The 18,836-nt window shown below is 45.9% G+C and overlaps 1 protein-coding gene across 1 annotated transcript in view; it reads left to right on the forward strand.

The window, feature by feature from the left end:
- Nol10 (nucleolar protein 10) overlaps positions 1-18,531 on the forward strand; it is an 82,693-nt gene extending 64,162 nt beyond the window's left edge. Inside the window, exons 18-21 of the mRNA XM_051143807.1 lie at positions 3,625-3,798; positions 4,338-4,585; positions 13,848-13,950; positions 18,166-18,531. Coding sequence (XP_050999764.1) covers positions 3,625-3,798; positions 4,338-4,585; positions 13,848-13,950; positions 18,166-18,285 — 645 coding nt within the window. The 3' untranslated portion in view covers positions 18,286-18,531. The remainder of the gene's footprint in view (positions 1-3,624; positions 3,799-4,337; positions 4,586-13,847; positions 13,951-18,165) is intronic.
- The last annotated feature ends 305 nt before the right edge of the window (positions 18,532-18,836 follow it).

Genomic DNA, 18,836 nt, shown 5'->3' on the forward strand with positions numbered 1-18,836 from the left:
GTTTCTATATTGGGACAAGATAATAACAAGTGTCTGCTTGGATCCGGAAATGTGATTCTTTGAGGTGGGCTGAACACCACATTCACGTGTTTTCCAAACGCTGAAGCAAGTATTGAGCGTGTGTGTGTGTGTGTGTGTGTGTGTGTTTATAAGACAGATCACCAGCCAGACTCTTGTAAATTACTTCAAGAACATCCCTGTCTTATTCTTTTTTTCTTTTAAGACAGCTGTGAAAATAAGCAATTAGACAAGCAAAAATCCCTAGGGGAAATACCTTTACAGATGGGTCAAAGGAGTTTTTACTTTATAATCATTCATCTAAAGCACACTTGTCTTTAGGCAGAATAATTTATTTATTGTAAATTAAGGGAGAAAAACTTTAAAAATACCAACAACATATTTTATTTAACAGTCTCATTTTAAATATAATAATTTTGCTAAGTACAGCAAGGTATTAGAATGCTTTCCTTCTTCATTTTTTAACCTAAAAGTAGGCATATCACTTTTGACTTAAAATATTGGTAGGTGGCCAATATCACCTTTCCCATATTTACAAATGACTCCAAAATTTACCTAATGGCCCCTCCTGTGTCCTGGGTCCTTATGTGAGTTACTGCTCCCAAGACTCCTAACGGTGTCAGTCGGAACATGGATGCCGCCTGTGTCATACTTAGTCTTAAGTGAACGTCATTTCTTGCTCTTTGCTCTAGCCACACCTTTTATCCTGATGACGTAATGATGGCTCTAAACCCATCATTCGCAGCGGCCTGCCCCCTCAGCTAACAGCTCAGAGCATTTCCAACCCCACGTTTAACCCTCAGCGCTCTCACCTCATCCAGCCACTGCTTCTCTCACCTCTCTAGAAATGGGTTTCACGGTGATTGCTCCCTGCCTTGGTGTCAGTCCCACCCTTTGACTTCCGTCACCCTCACCCGGGCCCTGCCTCTCTCCAGCATTTCCTAGGGTGCCTCTGAATCTTCTAATGGCTCTAGTCTGTTCCTTAGCCATGTGCCACGTCGCTGCCACCTCTTAGTGCACAGTTCACCTTGCCTGCTGCACCAAAGTCCTTAAAGCACCCTGGGTTTCTCACCATGTCTTCCTCTCTCCTGCCCTTTCTCTGAATAGTGGCTCCCCCAGGTCTTCAGAAAAACAGTCATGGCATAGTGAGAGTGTTCATAGTCTGGCTTGGTTTGTGTTTATTTTTATTTTTTTTTAAGGTATGTTTTCCAAATTGCTGGTTTGTTCTTGTCAGATGATTCATTACTCCTCAGTCAGTTGAAATGTTCTCTTCATAATTTTTTTTTTTAATTAAAAAAATTTTATACCGTGTTTATGAGTATGGGCTTGAGTATATCTATATATTCACCATTTGCATGCAGGTACCCATAGAGACCAGAAGATGTTGGATCCTCTGGAACTGCAGTCACAGAGAGCTGTGAGCTGGCTAGTGTGGGTGCTGGGAACAGAACCTACATCCTCCGCTAGAGTAGCAAGTGCTCTTAACCGCTCAGCCATCCAGTGCTCTCTTCAAATTTCTGTGTGTCGAAACCTGCTTGACTTCCAGTCTCCTCCTCCAGGCCGTGTCCCCAGGATACCATCTTGGACTTCTGTTGGGTTACTTTTCCCCTCTGAATACCTTCACACATATGTGAACATCCTATAACACCTGAACATCCTTCACACATGTGAACATGCTTCATACCCCTGAACTTTCTTCATACACTCTGAACGCCCTTTATACGTTCTGAGCATGCCTTTATGAACATGTTTTCATGTAACAAACACATTGCAGTTTTTTCTTCCTTCTTCAATCGGAGCCCAAAACTTAATCTTTTCTTTCCTTGGTCTATTTTAGAAATGATATTTCCTCAAGGAAGACTTTTTCAACTTGGTATCTGTTGGGATTTTACTTAAGGGATTATCTGTTTGGAGCTTCAGACAAGTATAAGCGCGTCATACTCCCACATGTCTTGTGATTTGCCATGTTTTTATACAGCTCCGCCACAAAGGTGTGGCATTCAAAATTTAGTTCAGAGGAGGGGCACCAGCCAGTGAAATAAAGTCTGCTTGGTGAGTGAGAGCTGTCGCAAACAAGCTGGCCCTTCCCAGCTCCGTTCCAGGCTGTCACTCGGGCTTAGACTCTTTCCGGGGTAGCTGGTTTCCACTGGCTTCCCGGGCCTGCATGTGAGACGGCCATTATCTGTGTCAGTGAGCAGTTGTGTTTATTATACATGTGAGGAAGTGTGCTACTTAAAACACTGCAAATAAAAAGGAATTTTTATTTTAATTTTTTGCTTTTTTTTTTTTCAAGACAGGGTTTCTCTGTGTATAGCCCTGGCTGTCCTAGAACTTGTTTACTAGACCAGGCTGGCCTCAAACTCACAGAGATCTGCCTGCCTCTGCTCCCCAAGTGCGGGGATTAAAGGTGTAAGCCCACCACCCAGTTAATAAAAAGGAATTTAATGTCAGTTCTGAACTATGGCAATTACCCTGAATAGCCAAAGCTTTATTATGTATAGTTGTACTGCGTCCTTTAAGAATAATCCATGGTCCAAGGGAGAAAACTAATGGAGTTATTTTTATAACGTGTGGACGTGTCCGAGCTTCCATAGTTGGGAGTTCCATAGTTCCTTAGTTGGAGTCAGGAAACTGCTACTGCCAGCTACACCACCATGCCAACTACACCACCATGCCAGCTACATTACCATGCCAACTACACCACCATGCCAGCTATGCCACCATGCCAGCTGATAGCTTAAACTCCTTCCCCTGTGGAGCATGATGTTGGAAGGCTTTCTTATTTTAGTTTAATATGGTAGCTATACTTAAAAGCCATATCTTAGCCTGGCAGTGGTGGCGCAAACCTTTAATCCTAGCACTTGGGAGGTAGAAGCAGGCAGATCTCTGAGCTCAAGGCCAGCCTGGTCTATGAAGTGAGTTTAAGGATAGCCATGGCTACCCAGAGAAACCCTGACTCAACACACAAACAAACAAAAGCCATATCCTAAAATGTTATGTATTTTTTAATTGAGTTGTGTTTGTTTTGCACTAAAAATATCAGTTAAAGAAAATTCTTTTCTATATAGTAAGTATAACATTAGCTCAAAAGTTTCATTCTTAGGTCATTGTGTTTAATGTGAAGAATTATCAATCAGCTGTTGGATATGTCAATAGAATTTGTTTTGTTGGTGAGAAGTAAAACCTAGAATCAATTAGAAAGTTCAAGAAACCAGTTCTAAAGAAATTTGGGACATTTTATAATATTAGTCTATACCTTATGGAGTAAGCCTTGTAAAACCATCTTCTGATGAGATTTTTTTTTCTTTTTTTTTTTTTATTAATTTATTCTTGTTACATCTCAATGTTTATCCCATCCCTTGTATCCTCCCATTCCTTCCCCCTACCCCATTTTCCCATTATTCCCCTCCCCTATGACTGTTCCTGAGGGGAATTACCTCCCCCTGTATATGCTCATAGGGTATCAAGACTCTTCTTGGCAACCTGCTGTCCTTCCTCTGAGTGCCACCAGGTCTCCCCCTCCAGGGGACATGGTCAAATGTGAGGCACCAGTGATGAGATTTTTTATTCAGATACTGACTTAAACTGGTCCCTTCTCTCCCACAGAGCCTCCCTAATATCCTCACAGACGATCGATTTAAAGTTATGTTTGAGAACCCCGACTTCCAGGTGGACGAGGAAAGTGAAGAGTTCAGGCTTCTCAACCCACTCGTCTCGAGGATTAGTGAGAAGAGGAAGAAGCAGCTGAGACTCTTGGAGCAGCAGGAACTTTCCAAAAATGTAATGCGAGCCCTTGGCTTAGCTGGGCGCCTCTTCTTCTTTGCTTGTTTTAAAGCCCTTTTTTTCTGTGCCATGCTTGTCCCTGTGTTGACACAAGTCTGGCCTGAGCAGGTTCCCTCATACTTCTACCTCTCTTCCTCACTCCTTCCCCTCCTGGGAGTCTGTTTGTTCCATTAGGCAGTTGCACTTCTACTCTCATGTCATATGTGCATATGTGATTGTGTGTGCACGTAACTATATTCTATATAAAATATAGAACCTCAAAGAGGGAAAACATGACATTTCACAAAGACAGATATTGTATGTTTACTGCTTCTTTAACATACACTTTTCTGTGAATTACAAAGCCTTTGATTGTACATGAGAGGTAATTAGTTGCATACTAATTGCTTGACATTCAGCCTGGAGTATATCTTGTTAATTAAAGGCATTTCTTCTGCTGTGTGATGGAGCAGCTGTCACGTACTCTGATGGGCTGATCCCTCTAATGGTCTGCGTTTGGCTAGGGGAAGAGCTCTCCTTGCTATTTTTAATTTCAGGAAGAGGAGGAAGAACCGGAAGGAAAACCCAGCGATGCAGAAAGTTCAGAGAGCTCAGATGATGAAAAAGACTGGGTTGAGGAAGTCAGGAAGCAGCGCAGACTGCTGCAGCAGGAGGACAGAGTGAAGTGGCAGCAGCAGCTGAGGGAGGACCAGCAGACGGTCCTGAAGCCTCAGTTCTACGAGATCAAAGCAGGAGAAGAGTTCAGAAGCTTCAAAGAGTCCGCCGTCAAGCAGAGACTGATGAAGTGAGTACCACTGTGGAGTCCAGCCCTGCTCTCCTCCTCTCACACTGCCCCGAAATGGCACCTGTCCTCTCTGGGTGGTGGGTACCAGGGAAGAGTGTGGGAGTGTGAGGTAGGGGAGCCCCCCTCCCCCCGCAACCCAGCAGTAACTGGTAAAGCCACTGGACCCTCACTGCTTGTTAAGCAGCTTTTTGAAGTTTTTATATTTGAGCATGTTGGAACCCTTGTAACTTCTAAAGGCCACACTCCGGTCCCTGGGCTTCATTCGGGCTGCACCTGCCTTATTCCATATGCCCAGCAGTTCAGGGAGCAGGATCAGAGGCAACAGGTTTTTTGTTTTGGCCTCTTAACAAAAATTTAATTGATTTTTTTTTTTTTTTAAGAAATTTTTGTTATGAAGCCCAGGATGGCCTCAAATTTTCCATTCTCCTGCCTCCACCTCACTTTTGAGTCTTGGAATTATAGGCTAACAGAAGTTATTTTTCACAGCCAGACTAAGGGCTGAGGGACTCCTCACTTGGTAAAGTGTTTGCTATTCCAATGTGAGGGCCTGAATTTGATTCCCAGCACACATGCAAAAAGAGTTGAATGCAATTGTTTTTGCCTGGTAACAACTGATTCCTGCAGCCTAGCCAGTCAGTCTAGCCAAATCTGCAAACACCAAGTTCAGTAAGAGATCATATCTTAAAAAAAAAAAAAACAAAACAAAACAAACAAACAGTAGAAGCAGGATGTAGCAGCACACAGCTTTAGTCTCCCAGCACTCAGGAGGCAGAGGCAGCAGGATTACAAGTTCAAGGCTAACTTGGGCTCACAGTAAGTTCCAGGGCAGCCAGGGCTGTATAGAGAGACCTTGTCTCAAAAATAATATACTAATTAAGTAAAGTGGAGAGTGATTGAAGAAAGTACTGAACTTTGGCCACCAGCTTCTGCATACATGTATATGTACACGTGTATGTGCACTTACACACACACATCGGCAAAAATACCAAACGCATGTAAGAATCTTGGTCATGTTTACCCTATCTCAGTTACCTGATTATTGGAAAATTACTCAAAAATTTGCTAGAAATTTTAAGCCCTTTGCAACTGAATGGAGATATGAAAAGGTCAGTACATTAGTCAGATGCAGAGAGACAGAAAGAGAGCCGACTACCTGGGCAACAGAGGAGTGAGGCGTTCATGTTTAGTGGGGCGGAAGACAGCATGTCCTGGAGGTGCTGCTGCTCGTGGTGCTGTGCAGCAGTGTGATAGGCTTAGTGCTCCCAGGCTGCCCACCTGACATGCTTCACATGGTTCTATGTTACATAGAACTATAACAGAGAAACATCAACCCCCAGTTGTCAAGTATCAATGGTGCCTCTTCCCTTTGAGACTCTGTAAGCTAACGTTGGATGCTCTAAATGGTCTTTGAGAGAAGAGTTGGGAGAAGCTGTAAGGCCAAAGAGGATTGGCCTAAGGTATGTATGTAGGCAGAGCCAGCACCACTCCTGTCCTTCAGCTTTTCCAGTACCCAGGAAAAGGTGGTTTTGAGAAAGTCCAAGAGGAGACAGGTGGAGCCAGGGAGGCACCAGTTTGCTTCTGGGGTTCAGACATGGCTTTCTCATCTCCACACTTCAACAGCTTGTCTACCACAGGCTTAGGACAGCAGATGGTGAGTGGCTCCTTCCATTTAGAATCTAGAAGCGCATGTGTCTTCTAATTAATCAAAGCTGTTTTATAAGGAAGCTAGTGATACCACCCACACACACACCCACACACACACACACACACACAGAGTCATAGTCTGGGGGCTCCTGTTTGTTTGGTTTTGTCGTTTTCAGAGACGGAGCCTCACTCTACAGAAAGCCCAAGCTATTTAACCATAGCTCAGGCTGGAATGTTTTCAGCTATGTGTGAATGGAATTGCAGCCCTATTTCCACTCTGTGCTCAGCCTTTTGAGAAACTGCTAAACAGCTTTGCAAGGAGGTCCACAACTGTGCAACTTACATTGTCTAGATGTCGCTCATAGGCTGTGTGTGTGGACAGACAGTGTGTGGAAGCTTCTGCGGAGTGCACTGTTGGTTAGATTTTCTGCTGCGTTTGTCTCCCTTTATGTCTTCTCAACTAGAGTGTGGACCAGAACAGGCGCTGCATAGATAGGCTGCCAGGCACCCCTTCGTGGTCTGCTCAAGAACACCGCTGATAGGAAAGTGCAGTGGTTGTTCTCAGTGCATTGGAATCAGATACATTTGGGGGTGGGAGTGTGACTGAGCTTGCTAACATTCTTCTTGTGGGCCAGAGCTGGATGTCAGTGTAAAAAACAGGTTAAAACTTTGTATTTAGGGATGAAGAGATAAGCCTTGTTAAGAACACACATTCTTAGAAACACTTACACACACACAAAAGCACACATGTTGTTTTTGCAATGGGGGAGGGGGGCTTAGTTCCCAGCACCAAAGTGATTCACAACCGTCTGAAACTCCAGCTCTAGGGGACCTGATGCTGTCTTCTGACCTCTGTAGGGTGGGGCCTGCACATGGTACACATACGTATATGAAGGTGAAACACTCATACATGTAAAATGCCATCTAAGAAAAACTTAAAGGTTTTAAATGTTTTTATTTAATGGAGCAGGAGGAATGGCCCCATGGTTGAAGGAAGGTGCTTGCTGTTCTCAGGAACCTGAGTTCATTTCCAGTGCTGACGTCAGAGGGCTCACAACCACATGTAACTATGGCTTCTGGGAAATCTGACTCCCTCTTCTGGCCTCTGTAGATACCATGCACACAGCACACACTCACACAGACTGCACACATAATTTTTTTAATTGAAGAATATATCACCGGCCTAGCAGGGTGCTCTGTGGGTAAAGACGCTTGCTGATGACCTGAGTTTGACCCCAGGTCCCATGTGGTGGAATAAAAGAACTAGCTAATATATGTTGCTTGGCTATCACACATACTCCCTCTCTGCACACTAAATAAATAAAATAGAGTAAACTTTTTATTTTTAAACAGAAAATAAGCCATGGCCGAGGGAGTCACCTCAGCTCTTAGTGAGTAATGCAGTCACCCTGAAAAGAGCTGGGGAAGTCACAGTACCTGTGCTCTCCTGAAAAGTCCTGCTGGTTAAAGGACTAACCTACTGGAGTCGGCTTGCATTGGCCAAAGCAAATCTTAATACTGCTTAATAAAGTATTGAACCGCTCCCTTCAGAGAACTGAAATGACTCCTTATGTGTAGTCTGCGATTCGCCACAAGGCAGCCCAGAAAAGACAGCATCAAAAGGGAGTGTGTTGTGTTTAAATGTTCACTTAGACTTGCCCAGCTTGAAAACTATTTTTGTAAGACAAAAAGTAAATGCAGTCCATAGTCAGCAGGTTTTAGATAACTACACGTGTCCATCAACACACATGTCATGCTTTGTATGTTGCTAACTGTATTTGTGAGGTTTTCACTCACTTATCAGCTTCCCCACCCACTATCCATTCATCAAACTCCAAGTAGTACCTTGTATGGACAAGCTAAGACCCCTCCTCCAGACCCTGGGGACAGGAAGGAAGGACAGTTGTCTGTGTTGTTCCTGTCCTAGCAGATGGCCTCTGAGTCAGAGATGTGCACAAGAGAGAGGAAAGAAAGAAAGGGCTTGATTTGGGGGAAATTCAACACAGTCTTTGTAAGAGTCATGTTGGAACTGGCTTTTTTGAAAGGTATAAAGCTGAGCACTCAGTGGAGTGGGGGCAGGTCCCACCAGGCCCTGGAGAGCCATGGACGACTAACTGTCCAACTCAGATTAACACCATCAGACCTGTTCTCATCAGTCGCTCCCCCAATAGCGGAGGCACTTTATACAGCAACATTGCATGTTGTGGTAGAAGTGCATCACAGAAGCAGAAGAGGCCCCTGTACGGGAAAGACTGAACTCCCAAGGAGCTCCTCACACTGTCAGAGGGTCTGAGAAGAGCTAGAGCCAAAGCTGAGAGACAAGAAGAGCTGACAGACTCAGAGCCAGGTGGGGGTGGGGGAAGGGCACCAACTATAGCACTGGCCTCTGATTTAATCCAAAAGCGGAATGGAACAGTTGAGGGTAGCGTTGAAGCATCTAGCATGTTCTCTGTGAGGTGAAGCAAATCTAACACTCAGAGTATGGAACTGGGTTTCAGCATATGAACTCTTAAGAACCTGTGTCATCTTGGTGTCCAGTGGGCTCGCAGCATGTGTTGGGTTGAGAGACACTAGCCCTTTGTGTGTGTCAGGAAAGGCTGTGTTGTGTTGAGGATAATGTGTGGTGACAGTAGAATCCTAGGAAAAGCAACTTGGTGAGTCTGATAAAAGTCATATACATCTATTTAGAAAACAAGACATGTGCAAAGTGATGTACAGAACTTTAGAGAGAGCACCTACTAATTGTGTAAAGGCCTATGGTTGCAATTCAGTGGGGCAACAGGGGTGAGGTAGGAGGGAAATGGAGCTCATCTTAGAGAGAGCCCACAGGGAGGCTGTGGGGCAGAGGTTGAATAGGGCTGTGTTGTGGATTGCCCTCTGGGACTCTTTCTCAAACCAAACACCTAACTGGAGCAGACTGGTTGATGCCCAGGAGATCTTAAGCATATTTTAAACAGTGCAGTTAATCCCAGTATCTGGCAGTGGGAAGGATAAGAATCCACAGCTTGATGGGGAAAGACTTTAGACTTGAGAGGGTGTTTGTTACAGGCAGGGAGGACTCAACCTCAGGAACTGGGTGGTAGAGAAGTGAGAGCAGGGAGCTGATTGACGGTGGGTTCAGGAAAGAAGCATGTAGTGACAGGGCAAGAGACGGGAACCATGCTTACTTGCCTCAGCTGGGGTCTAGGACATAGGCCTTTTTGGGTGTGGGGCAGCCAAGACCTGCAGGACGCAGCACAGAGGCACAGAAGCCCAATGGTTCTTAGGTGGCTCTTCTGGTCCACTGTGTGTTTGTTTGTTCTTTGAACTGCTGCTCTGGGGTAGGTTTGGGGAACTCACAGATTTTCTGAAGTAGTTCCTGCTTTTGAGGAGCCATTCTGCAAAGGTAGTTTAGTAGCTCTTACTGAGTCTCGTTATGGTGACGACATTATCCATCTGTGGCACATTGTCACCCTCAGCCAGCTTTCCGCACTGATAGTGAAGGAGAGCTGACCACACTCTTTGTTTGTTTGTTTGTTTCTTTCTTTCTTTCTTTCTTTTCAGTTTCCTAAGTGCTAGAATTCCAGGCATGCTCAACAAGGTACAACTTCAGAACTGCAATTTTAACATTAGTCCCATATTTTTTTGTTGTTGTTGGGTTTTGTTTTATTTTCTGAGACAGGGTTTCTCTGCCTAGCCTCAGTTGTCCTGAACTCACTTTATAGACCAGGCTGGCCTCGAACTCCCAGAGATCCACCTGCCACTGCCTCCATGTGTGCTTTACAGGCGTGCACCGCTGTGCCCAGCTAGTCCCATATTTTAAGAACAGTGTAATGGCATATACCAGTCATACGTGAACACAGGCTGTAACTCCAAAGAATGCACCTGTCAGGTGGCGCTGCTGTGTGCACACAGCAGCCTTCTTTGCTCCCATGAGTTGTAGCTTCCTCCTTCAGCATGCACAGGTCATGTCAGCCATATTGCTTAGCTTGTTCTCTTAACAGCTAGTCTTGGAAATTGTGCTTATGAGTATCCTAAGTCAGCTTTGTGGCGGCGTAATAGTCGTTAGGATGGGGTGTGGCTCTTATGTAGCCTTTCCTCTTGGCATGTGTTTTTAGGTTGTTTGTGCTTTTCCATTTCTCACAGCTACAAGTGTCCTCAGGTATTTGTTCAGAATGTATGTGATGGATCAAAAGCTGTACATGATACGGCTCCTGTCAGGCTGTCCTTAGCAGAGTGCCTGCTGCCCCATGGCTGCAGCAGCTGTTGAGTGCTAAGTGTGCTGAGAGGTAACGCATCCCATTTTTTGGCTGCTTGGATAGATCCCCCTCTAGCCTTTGAAGCACCACTTTCAAACTAGCAGTATTGAGAACATTAAGAACCTTTATAGGAATGGCAAAGATTTATCAGTTACATAAAATATTTACTTATTTAGTGTGTAAGTACGTGTGCTGGGTGAGATTATGTGCACGATGTATGTGCAGGTAGACACCCGTGGGAGCTAGAAGGTGTCCGGTCACATGGAACAGGAGTTGTGGGCAGATGTGACTGCTGTTGTGGGTGCTGGGAATTGGACTCAGGTCTTCTGCAGTCTTAACCACTGAGCCCCCAAAGTTAGTTATTTAGGAGTACCTAAAATTAAAGTTTTTAAATACTAAAGCACTGTTTGTGTTAGGATTCCATTTGCCATGTAACTGGATTCTCTGCTGAGGAGCAATAAGGTACATTGCCTTCTGCTATTCGACCTGCCCTCCCCTGCAGAGGGGTTTAAAAACTTGGTTGAGGAGTGATTTTTTTTTTTAATTAAATGTTGCTAATTAAAGAAATTATAAAGTATGTGTATGTTTAAAACCTCAAAGAAGTAAATCATTCTCCTTTCCTGGGGCAGCTAATAAATATCTCATTTGATTTTTCCCCTTGTAGTTCATGCCCGTTTTCTTTTTATATTAAGGTGTCCTTGCCAGTCGGTTCTTCCCGCAAGCGGCCTTTATGCTTTACCCTGGGAAGCTGGGTGTTTTAGCTCCTAATCGTAATTCCTGTACCTTCTTTTTGCAATCACCATCATAATAGGGTTTTTCTTACCTTGTCCTGCTTACATTTCTTCTTCCTGAAATACATAATTGTACAAATTAGAAAGTGTCATGTGTTGGCACCCCCACGCCCCAGACCTGAAGCCTGGCATGAGGGCAACTAAAAAGGGCCTGGGGCAAGAAAGGAAGCCAGTCTGTCCCCTACGTGTGCGAGCTTCTCTGTGTGCTGTCCTAGGTGCTGCTGCAGCTGTGTCTGTCCATCTTCTCTCTGACCAGTCACCCTCCAGCAGCAGAGACCGACCTGCTGGGTGGCAGCCACACTCAGCAAGCTGACGTTCAAAGGGAGGGCGCCAAGCTTGCTTTAATGTAGAAGTCTGGAGCACACTATCCCTGGCTGTCTCTGATCTTCTGCCATGGCCCGTCCTAAAACTCAGCTTCCCTCTCGGAGCAGCCTAGACAGAACAAGTTTTTACAGGCACAGGAGAGGGGAACATTGGGAGAAAAGCAGTTACGTGCCCTAGTGGAGGAAGTCAGGGCATTCTTGAAAGAGTAGTAATTTCCCACAATTGACTGAAAGTCTTTTACTTCCCAAATTAAGGTTCTCTGTGGCCCACTTTGTCTCAGTGGCTCCATGGTTGTACAGAATTCCTGTTGGCTTTGAAGCTCACCGTTAAAGCTGTAAAAAGAACAAACGTGAACAGGCTGAGGAATCTGCCTTGGTGAATGGTTTGCTGCACTGCAGTCAGCTTGCGCCTCATTTTTTAGTTATTTTTAAAAGATGAAACTGGGTTTCAATTTCATCCAGTTTGTCATGTGGAAGCTTGTCACTGAGAACACTTGATGGACATGTCTCCTGAAGAAATGTCCATAAATCCGTGGGCTGACACCCACCTGAAAGGCAAACTCCTTCCCGGAACCCTGATTTTAGACTTGATCCGCATACGGCCTGGGGCAAGTCATTTAACATTTGCCTCCCTTTTGCCATCTATAAAGGATAAATACTTCTGTCTCAGGGATGTTGAAAGGATTAATTAGTTAGTCTGTAAAGAACTTTGAAGATGAAAAGTGCTTTAAAAGTGCTTCTTAATAACATTGTCGCCTAGAAAAGAGCGCCACATTTATGCTGACCACTTAGGCCTCAGACTGTGTAGAAGGTGTGCTTAGCACGTTATGTGTAGCTATAAAGCAAGACCAATTTCTCAGGGTATGAACATCAAACATCGGCCTCTAAGTCTCAGAGGAACTTGGTTGGGTAGCAGCGCCCGCAGGCACAGGGTTCCCGCCACACTTGGTTGCTGACCATCCCAGGGGAGAGGACATCTCAGAGTTGGCTCTGCTTTCTGTCCATCAGTGGGCTGCCTTGAGGAGGGGAGGGAAGGGAGAGAGGTTGTCCTCGGGCTTGGTTTCGTTCTGTGCGTTCACTTGTTCTGAAGAGAACGAAGCAGCATTCTTTTCTGGTTCCCTCTTCTCCTGGTCTTGACAGCGGGGTGGGTGGGTGCTGCAGCCATTCTGAGCAGCCCAAACCGCACTGCACACGTCTACATCTACCTCAGTTTCCCACTACAAAACCACGAGGTAATGGGGAGGGGTCGGCGTGCTGATTTATGATAAAGCACTTCAGTAATGTGCAGGTAAGTTTTATGGATCATTGCTGCTTTGAGATTTGAATGTAATATTGTTCCTGGAGAGTTGGACATGGTGGTGCATTCCCAGAACTAAGCAGGCCGAAGCCAGGTTACCTAGAGTTCAAGGCCAGCTTGTGCTACAGAATAAAAGTCTTTGAGACACACACACACACACACACACACACACACACACACACAAGATCATTTGAAGAATTTTTAGTCATAAAGAAGAAAATTAATTACAGATCAGCCAACAGTAGCAAAGATACCCATTGTATTAAAGAGACGAGAATTGATTGGAAAACCTGATCAAGACGTGAATTAAGATTCAACTCTGCAATAAAATGTGTCAGAACCTTAAGATACCAGCAGATGTCTCGGCAGAAATCAGGTAGAATTTATCCAAAGTGAGAATTGTTTTTGCTCCCTGTCAGTATGAATGGACGGATTTGTGTTCAGTTGTCCATGCAGAAGATAGGGGTTGACTAAGGCTGGTGAGGAAAAACCAAAAGTATCAACAACCGTCTGACTGGGAACTCAGTTTGTACCCAGTCAGTGCCTTGTAGAAGGTGAACAAGAGGCCCGCATGTCCACCCACCGCACTGTTGAAATAGAGTGACTGAGAATCACCATCGCTGCAGACCACCATGGGAAACCACAGGCTGGAAACACTGCTCCTTGCATTTTAGCTTCAGAAATAAAATTCAGTCAAATAAGTGGTAGCCATTGAGGTCTAGTTCCTTAAATGTTGAATTAATTAGTGTTTTTGTCAGCCATTGTTTTTACAGTGTGCTTATGGAGAATGACAGTTTGAGGGCAGCTGACTCTGTGTCTCTGCCTCTCTCTGGCTTCTGTTAGATGAGTGTTACTGTTTACCATGTGCATGAAAGACTTTTCTCATTTGATCAGTCCTAATTAAATCTTATTCCAAATGGTAAGTCAAAGCATGTTAATTAATGTGTCGTTCTTTTAAATCCTCTACAGCAAAACTCTTGAAGATCGTTTGAAACTTGAAGCAAAGCACGGGACTTTGAGTGTGTCGGCCACCACTGTTGGCAGCAAGCAGTTGACATTTACTCTCAAGAGGGTAAGCAGCTTCATAATGTTCACACAGGAAAGCTACTGGTGTGTGTCGGGCTTTCCAAGCTTCTCCCACTGAAGAGGCTCTGTTCCCTACTCCAGTGCCTCTCTATAGCCGGAGCCCCTGCTGGGTGACAGCCGAGAAAGAGTAGGGCAGTGAAGATGTGGGGCAAGGGGCAACCTTATGCCGGAGTCAACCCTGCCTAGTAACCTGCGGTCCTGGGCCCTCCAGGTCTCTGTGGCCCATTGTGCAGCCTGGCTACACAGGAGCCCTGACCGGGAAGGGGGATTAAACACACCCAGTGCTTATCTGGAAAGACTAGGAAGTGACTAGCTTTGTTGTGATCCCATCCAGCTTGCCCAAATATGGCCAATTCCTAGTGCTTTCTCAGCCGGTGGTGATCTGTTTTAAATTGTCTTGAAGACCCACTTCCTAAAGTAGCTGTAGGGATAATGCCTTCTGCACATTGCGGCACGACTAAGATGCCTGAGTTCCCACCGCTAGCTAATAAGTAAAACATTGTCGTCTCCTTTCTCATCCCAGTCAGGCTCCTCCACAAAGTCATCAGGTAAAAAGGGTGACTGCAAAAGCAACTGAGAGCTAGGTGTGGTGGCGCACACCTTTAATCCCAGCAGTGGCAGAGGCAGGTGGATCTCTGTGAGTTTGAGGCCAGCCTGGTCTACAGTGAGAGTTCTAAATGCTGGGATTAAAGGCGTGTGCCACCACGACTGGCCAGAATGTTTTTTTTTTAATATATCAAAATTTTTAAGCTTAAACTATTTGATATGCTAGCCTTTTTTTCTGAAATAAGATGAGCACAGTATGACCTGTTTCACAGGGCTTATTGTCTATACTCTATAAGGGGCGAGTTTATCTTGCCTTGAAGCGCAATCTGTCAGAACAGACCCTCAGTCTCTCTCTGTGTGGCTCTTCCGGCCAGTTGCAGTGCAGCACCGCTCTTATAGCAATCATAGCTCTCCCATCCCCACCCCCAAAGCACAGGGTAAGACAAGCAGTAGCCCTGAGCCAGCCAGGCTGGTAATCTGGTTTTGAGGTGGTAAGCCGGTTAAATCCATCAGTGAAGTTGGAAAACAGGACAGAAAAAGACATGCACACTCATGCCACCCCCTCACTCTTTTTCTTTTTCTTTCCTTTCGGTGCTTCCTATCAGTCCCCCAGGTCCCTGGGCTTGCTAGGTTAACACCCTACAGCTGCACCACATCCCCACACTCAGCAAGCCCACCAGTACTCTCTAGTATGTTCACGCTAAACCTGTCTCAGGCCTGGGGAGATAGCCCAGTGGGAGGATGCTGGTCTCGAGGCCCCGACTATAGGCGCTGAGAAGACGCACTCATCCCCACCCCACTGAACTTTTAAGTCAGAAAGCACCAAGTTGAATGTCGCTTTGTGGTAAAATGAAGAGATGAGAGGATACCCTGAGACTTGCTTGAAGTGGTGTCAGAGCCGAATCAAATGGAGGCTTTGAAAGTCTGGGAAAATATGCCATGTCAGTTAATGTCTGATTTGTGTGTTTTATTACTTGATTGGCATGCTCTTAATTATTATTAAGTATATCAGTGTTAAATATGTCTAGAGATATGTTTGTGTGTTTGTTTATAGAAGTTTCTTTTTATTCTGTTTTTTGTATTCGACATATTGAGGCAGGATCATGGAGTTGCCCAATATGTCCATAGGTGCTTTCTGCAGTGCCAATAGAATTCTCAGGGAGGCAGTCTGCACAGATGCTCGAATCAGAGCTGTTGCTTATGGGTTAGCAGCTACCATGTGTCCTCCTTCCTTCTCTGTGAGGGCTGTAGGCTGCCTCCGAGTAGTGGGGCAGGAACAAGGAGAAGGAGGAAAAGCTGACTTGGAAAAGAGCTAATTGCCCTGTAAATCTTGATGAGTGGGTGACACAGTGGCATGGTCTCCCAGTGCAGCCTTGGGGAGAGAAGCTAATGACAGCCCTTTGTGTGTGGGGAGCTTTGTCTGCAAAACAATAGTGGCCTCTTCCCAGCTTCTGGCTGCTCTTCGCTGTCCTGCTGAGTAACACAGGGCCACGCTTGCACGTGTAGACTCCAGAAAGCCCTTGCCTCACAGCTCCTAGCATCCTGCCTATCTGGAGTCAGCATTTCATTCCCCAAAGTATCTAAAGAAGTGCGTTTTATAAGCCAGACATAGTAGTGCGTGCCTGTAACCCTCATCCTGGCCCTTGGGGCTGAGGCAGGAAGATCACGAGTGTGCAGCTAGTGTAAGCTACACAGACAGTTTCAAGGGCAGAGAGGCTGCAGGATATGCTCCTCCTCTTCTCCTCCTGCCCCCTCAAATACTCGCTGGAGCAAACCCAGACAAACGGAGTTCATCAGAATGAATTAGCTAACTCCGCGAGCATCTTGATAATGTGCAGTTTGGTCCACAGGGCAGATGCAGCCCCCAGCCAGGTTCTGGAGTCTCCCTGTAACACAGGAAGCCAACACAATACTCTGAACCACCCCAAGGGTCAGCCTGGGTCTCCCTGCAGTCCTCTCTGCTAAGGAAAAGACAGGGCAAATGGCACATTTACAGAATTACCCCAAAGTAAGTACTCTGGAGGAGGAGGTGCCTCTGGGCCCATAGCAAGGAATCTAATCAGTTTTAGGGAGCAGAGGCCCAAGCTGACATAGAACATTTTTTGATATATTTTATGTTATTTTGTGTGTGTGAGTGTGTGCGCGCACACACACACCTACCATGTCATGCATGTGGCGGTAGGGCAACTTGTGGAGTCAGTTCTCTCCTCTATGTGTGGTCCCTGGGGTGGAACTCGGGTCATCAAGCTTGGTGGCAGGCATCTTTAACCTATTGAGCCCCCTCAGCAGCCTGACATAATGTTTTTATTTTTAAAAACACATACTGGCTGTAACCAGAGCAGTGAACCAGGAAGATGGGGTTGCATTTCCATCCCCACCCTCACCCAGTGAGGAAGGGGCCCCCTGGGATAGAGCACTGGGAGGCCTCCATACAACTGGAAGGGTTTACTCTACAAATGCACAGGAGAAACTGATCCTGGAATAGTATTTAGAAACCCGTGCAGGAAGCTCCCAGAATGCAGAGATGGGCTCTTTCTGGCTTCCCTCACCTCCCCACCCTGACTCTTTGAACACAGACAGTTTCTTCTTCAGGAGGGGAAGCACTGGTGAATGGCCGCATTTCATCAAAGTGTGTTACGAAAGCTCTAAGTGCAGCAGGTGTCCAGCCACCCAACAGCCTCCCCCTAGCTGCCAAGCATTGGTGTGTTTCCAGACTCCACAGCTCCTCTAGTCAATGGGTTCTGTCTGCTGAGATGGGGATGCCACTGGGGAGCAAGTGGAGTCTGGGAGCATTCCCGCCTCTCAAGCAGGCCCATGAGGATGGAAAAGTCATGTGGAAGCCATGCCTTCCATGCCTTCCATCAGCCCGGTGCATGTCAGAGCTGTGAACCTCGAACCATCTGCCAAGCCTGCCCGGGCTTACTAATATAGCAAGTCTGTTCTTTCCTGGGAGACTTGAGCCATCCTCCCTCCCAACCGCCCTCCCTAGCACCCAAAAGCTCTTCAGAGTCAGTCCTATGAGTGAGTTATTTAATCAGGTGTAGGTTCTAACACATTTTGATATGTAGTTGATAAAATACATATGTTTGATTTGATAAAAATACAGTATTTCTTTTTTTAATTAATGAATTTAATGTGTATTGGTGCTTTGCCTATATGTATGTCTGTGTGAGGATCTCAGATCCCCTGAAACTAGTTACAGACAATTGTGAGCTGTCATGTGGGTCCTGGGAATTGAACCTGGGTCCTCTGAAAGAGCAGCCAGTGCCCTCAACCGCTGAGCCATCTCTCCAGCCCCAAAATATAGTATTTCTCATTTGCCTTTAAGTCTGTGTGAATGAACTCACAGTTCTGGTGTGCAAGCCGAAGTAGGCATGAATCCCATTTGAGCATCCCAGGAGTCTCCTACTTTGTGGTCAGGCTGGTGTGTGGATGGCTCTCCTTTTGCCCAGGGATTCAGAACATCCCGTTTGACAGCAAAAATTGTCCTTTGTCCAAGTGCCACCACCAGCCCAGGCTGTTACCCAGCAGAACACGATGCTGCGCTGTGCAGTGCAGGTCCCAGGACTCTGTGGCTGGCAGCCCTTTGCTACATCCTGAAAGTTATAGCAAACCCTTTTCTTTTCTTTCCTCTGCTCACCTCATTTCCTTTTAGTCTGAACAGCAAAAGAAGCAACAGGAGGCCGAGAAACTGCATCGCCAGGAGAGGAAAAAGCTGCGTCGGTCTGCTGGCCACCTGAGGTCCAGACCCAGAAGAGGCCGGCCCTTTCACTGACCAGAGAAGTGTGCCAGTGCTCGGCTAGGAAACAGCGTTTCTCCCGTGGATTCTCACAAAGGCGTCATACCCAGGCGAGGGAATATGCTAATTCAACCTCCACATAGATGTGTGTGCATGGTGCTGGTGGTCTGACCTGGGCCCCATCCAGCTTGGGTAGTCCTGAGTGCTTTTTCTAAGTTGTTACCCTCTAAAATACTGTCCTCTCCCCTGGAGAAGCTCAGGGGAAGCAGGCATCATGTCTAATATTGGAAAGATCTACATGAAATGAAGTTTATCTTCTGCTGAAAACAAGGCATTATCATGTGGTAGGAATGGTTGGTTGATTTGGGTTTTGTTTTTTGTTTGGTTGGTTTGGTCTTTTGAGACAAGGTTTTTCTGTGTAGCCCTGGCTGTCCTGGACTTCCTATGTGCATCAGGCTGGCCTTGAACTCACAGAGATCCTCCTGCCTCTGCCTCCTGCATGCTGGAATTAAAGGAGTGCACCACCACTGCCTAGCCAGAATGTTTTTTCTCAGTGTGGTCTGCCCCTTAGGACTGAGACACACAGA

The sequence above is a fragment of the Acomys russatus genome, chromosome 1, assembly GCF_903995435.1.
Source record: "Acomys russatus chromosome 1, mAcoRus1.1, whole genome shotgun sequence".
NCBI lineage: Eukaryota > Metazoa > Chordata > Mammalia > Rodentia > Muridae > Acomys > Acomys russatus.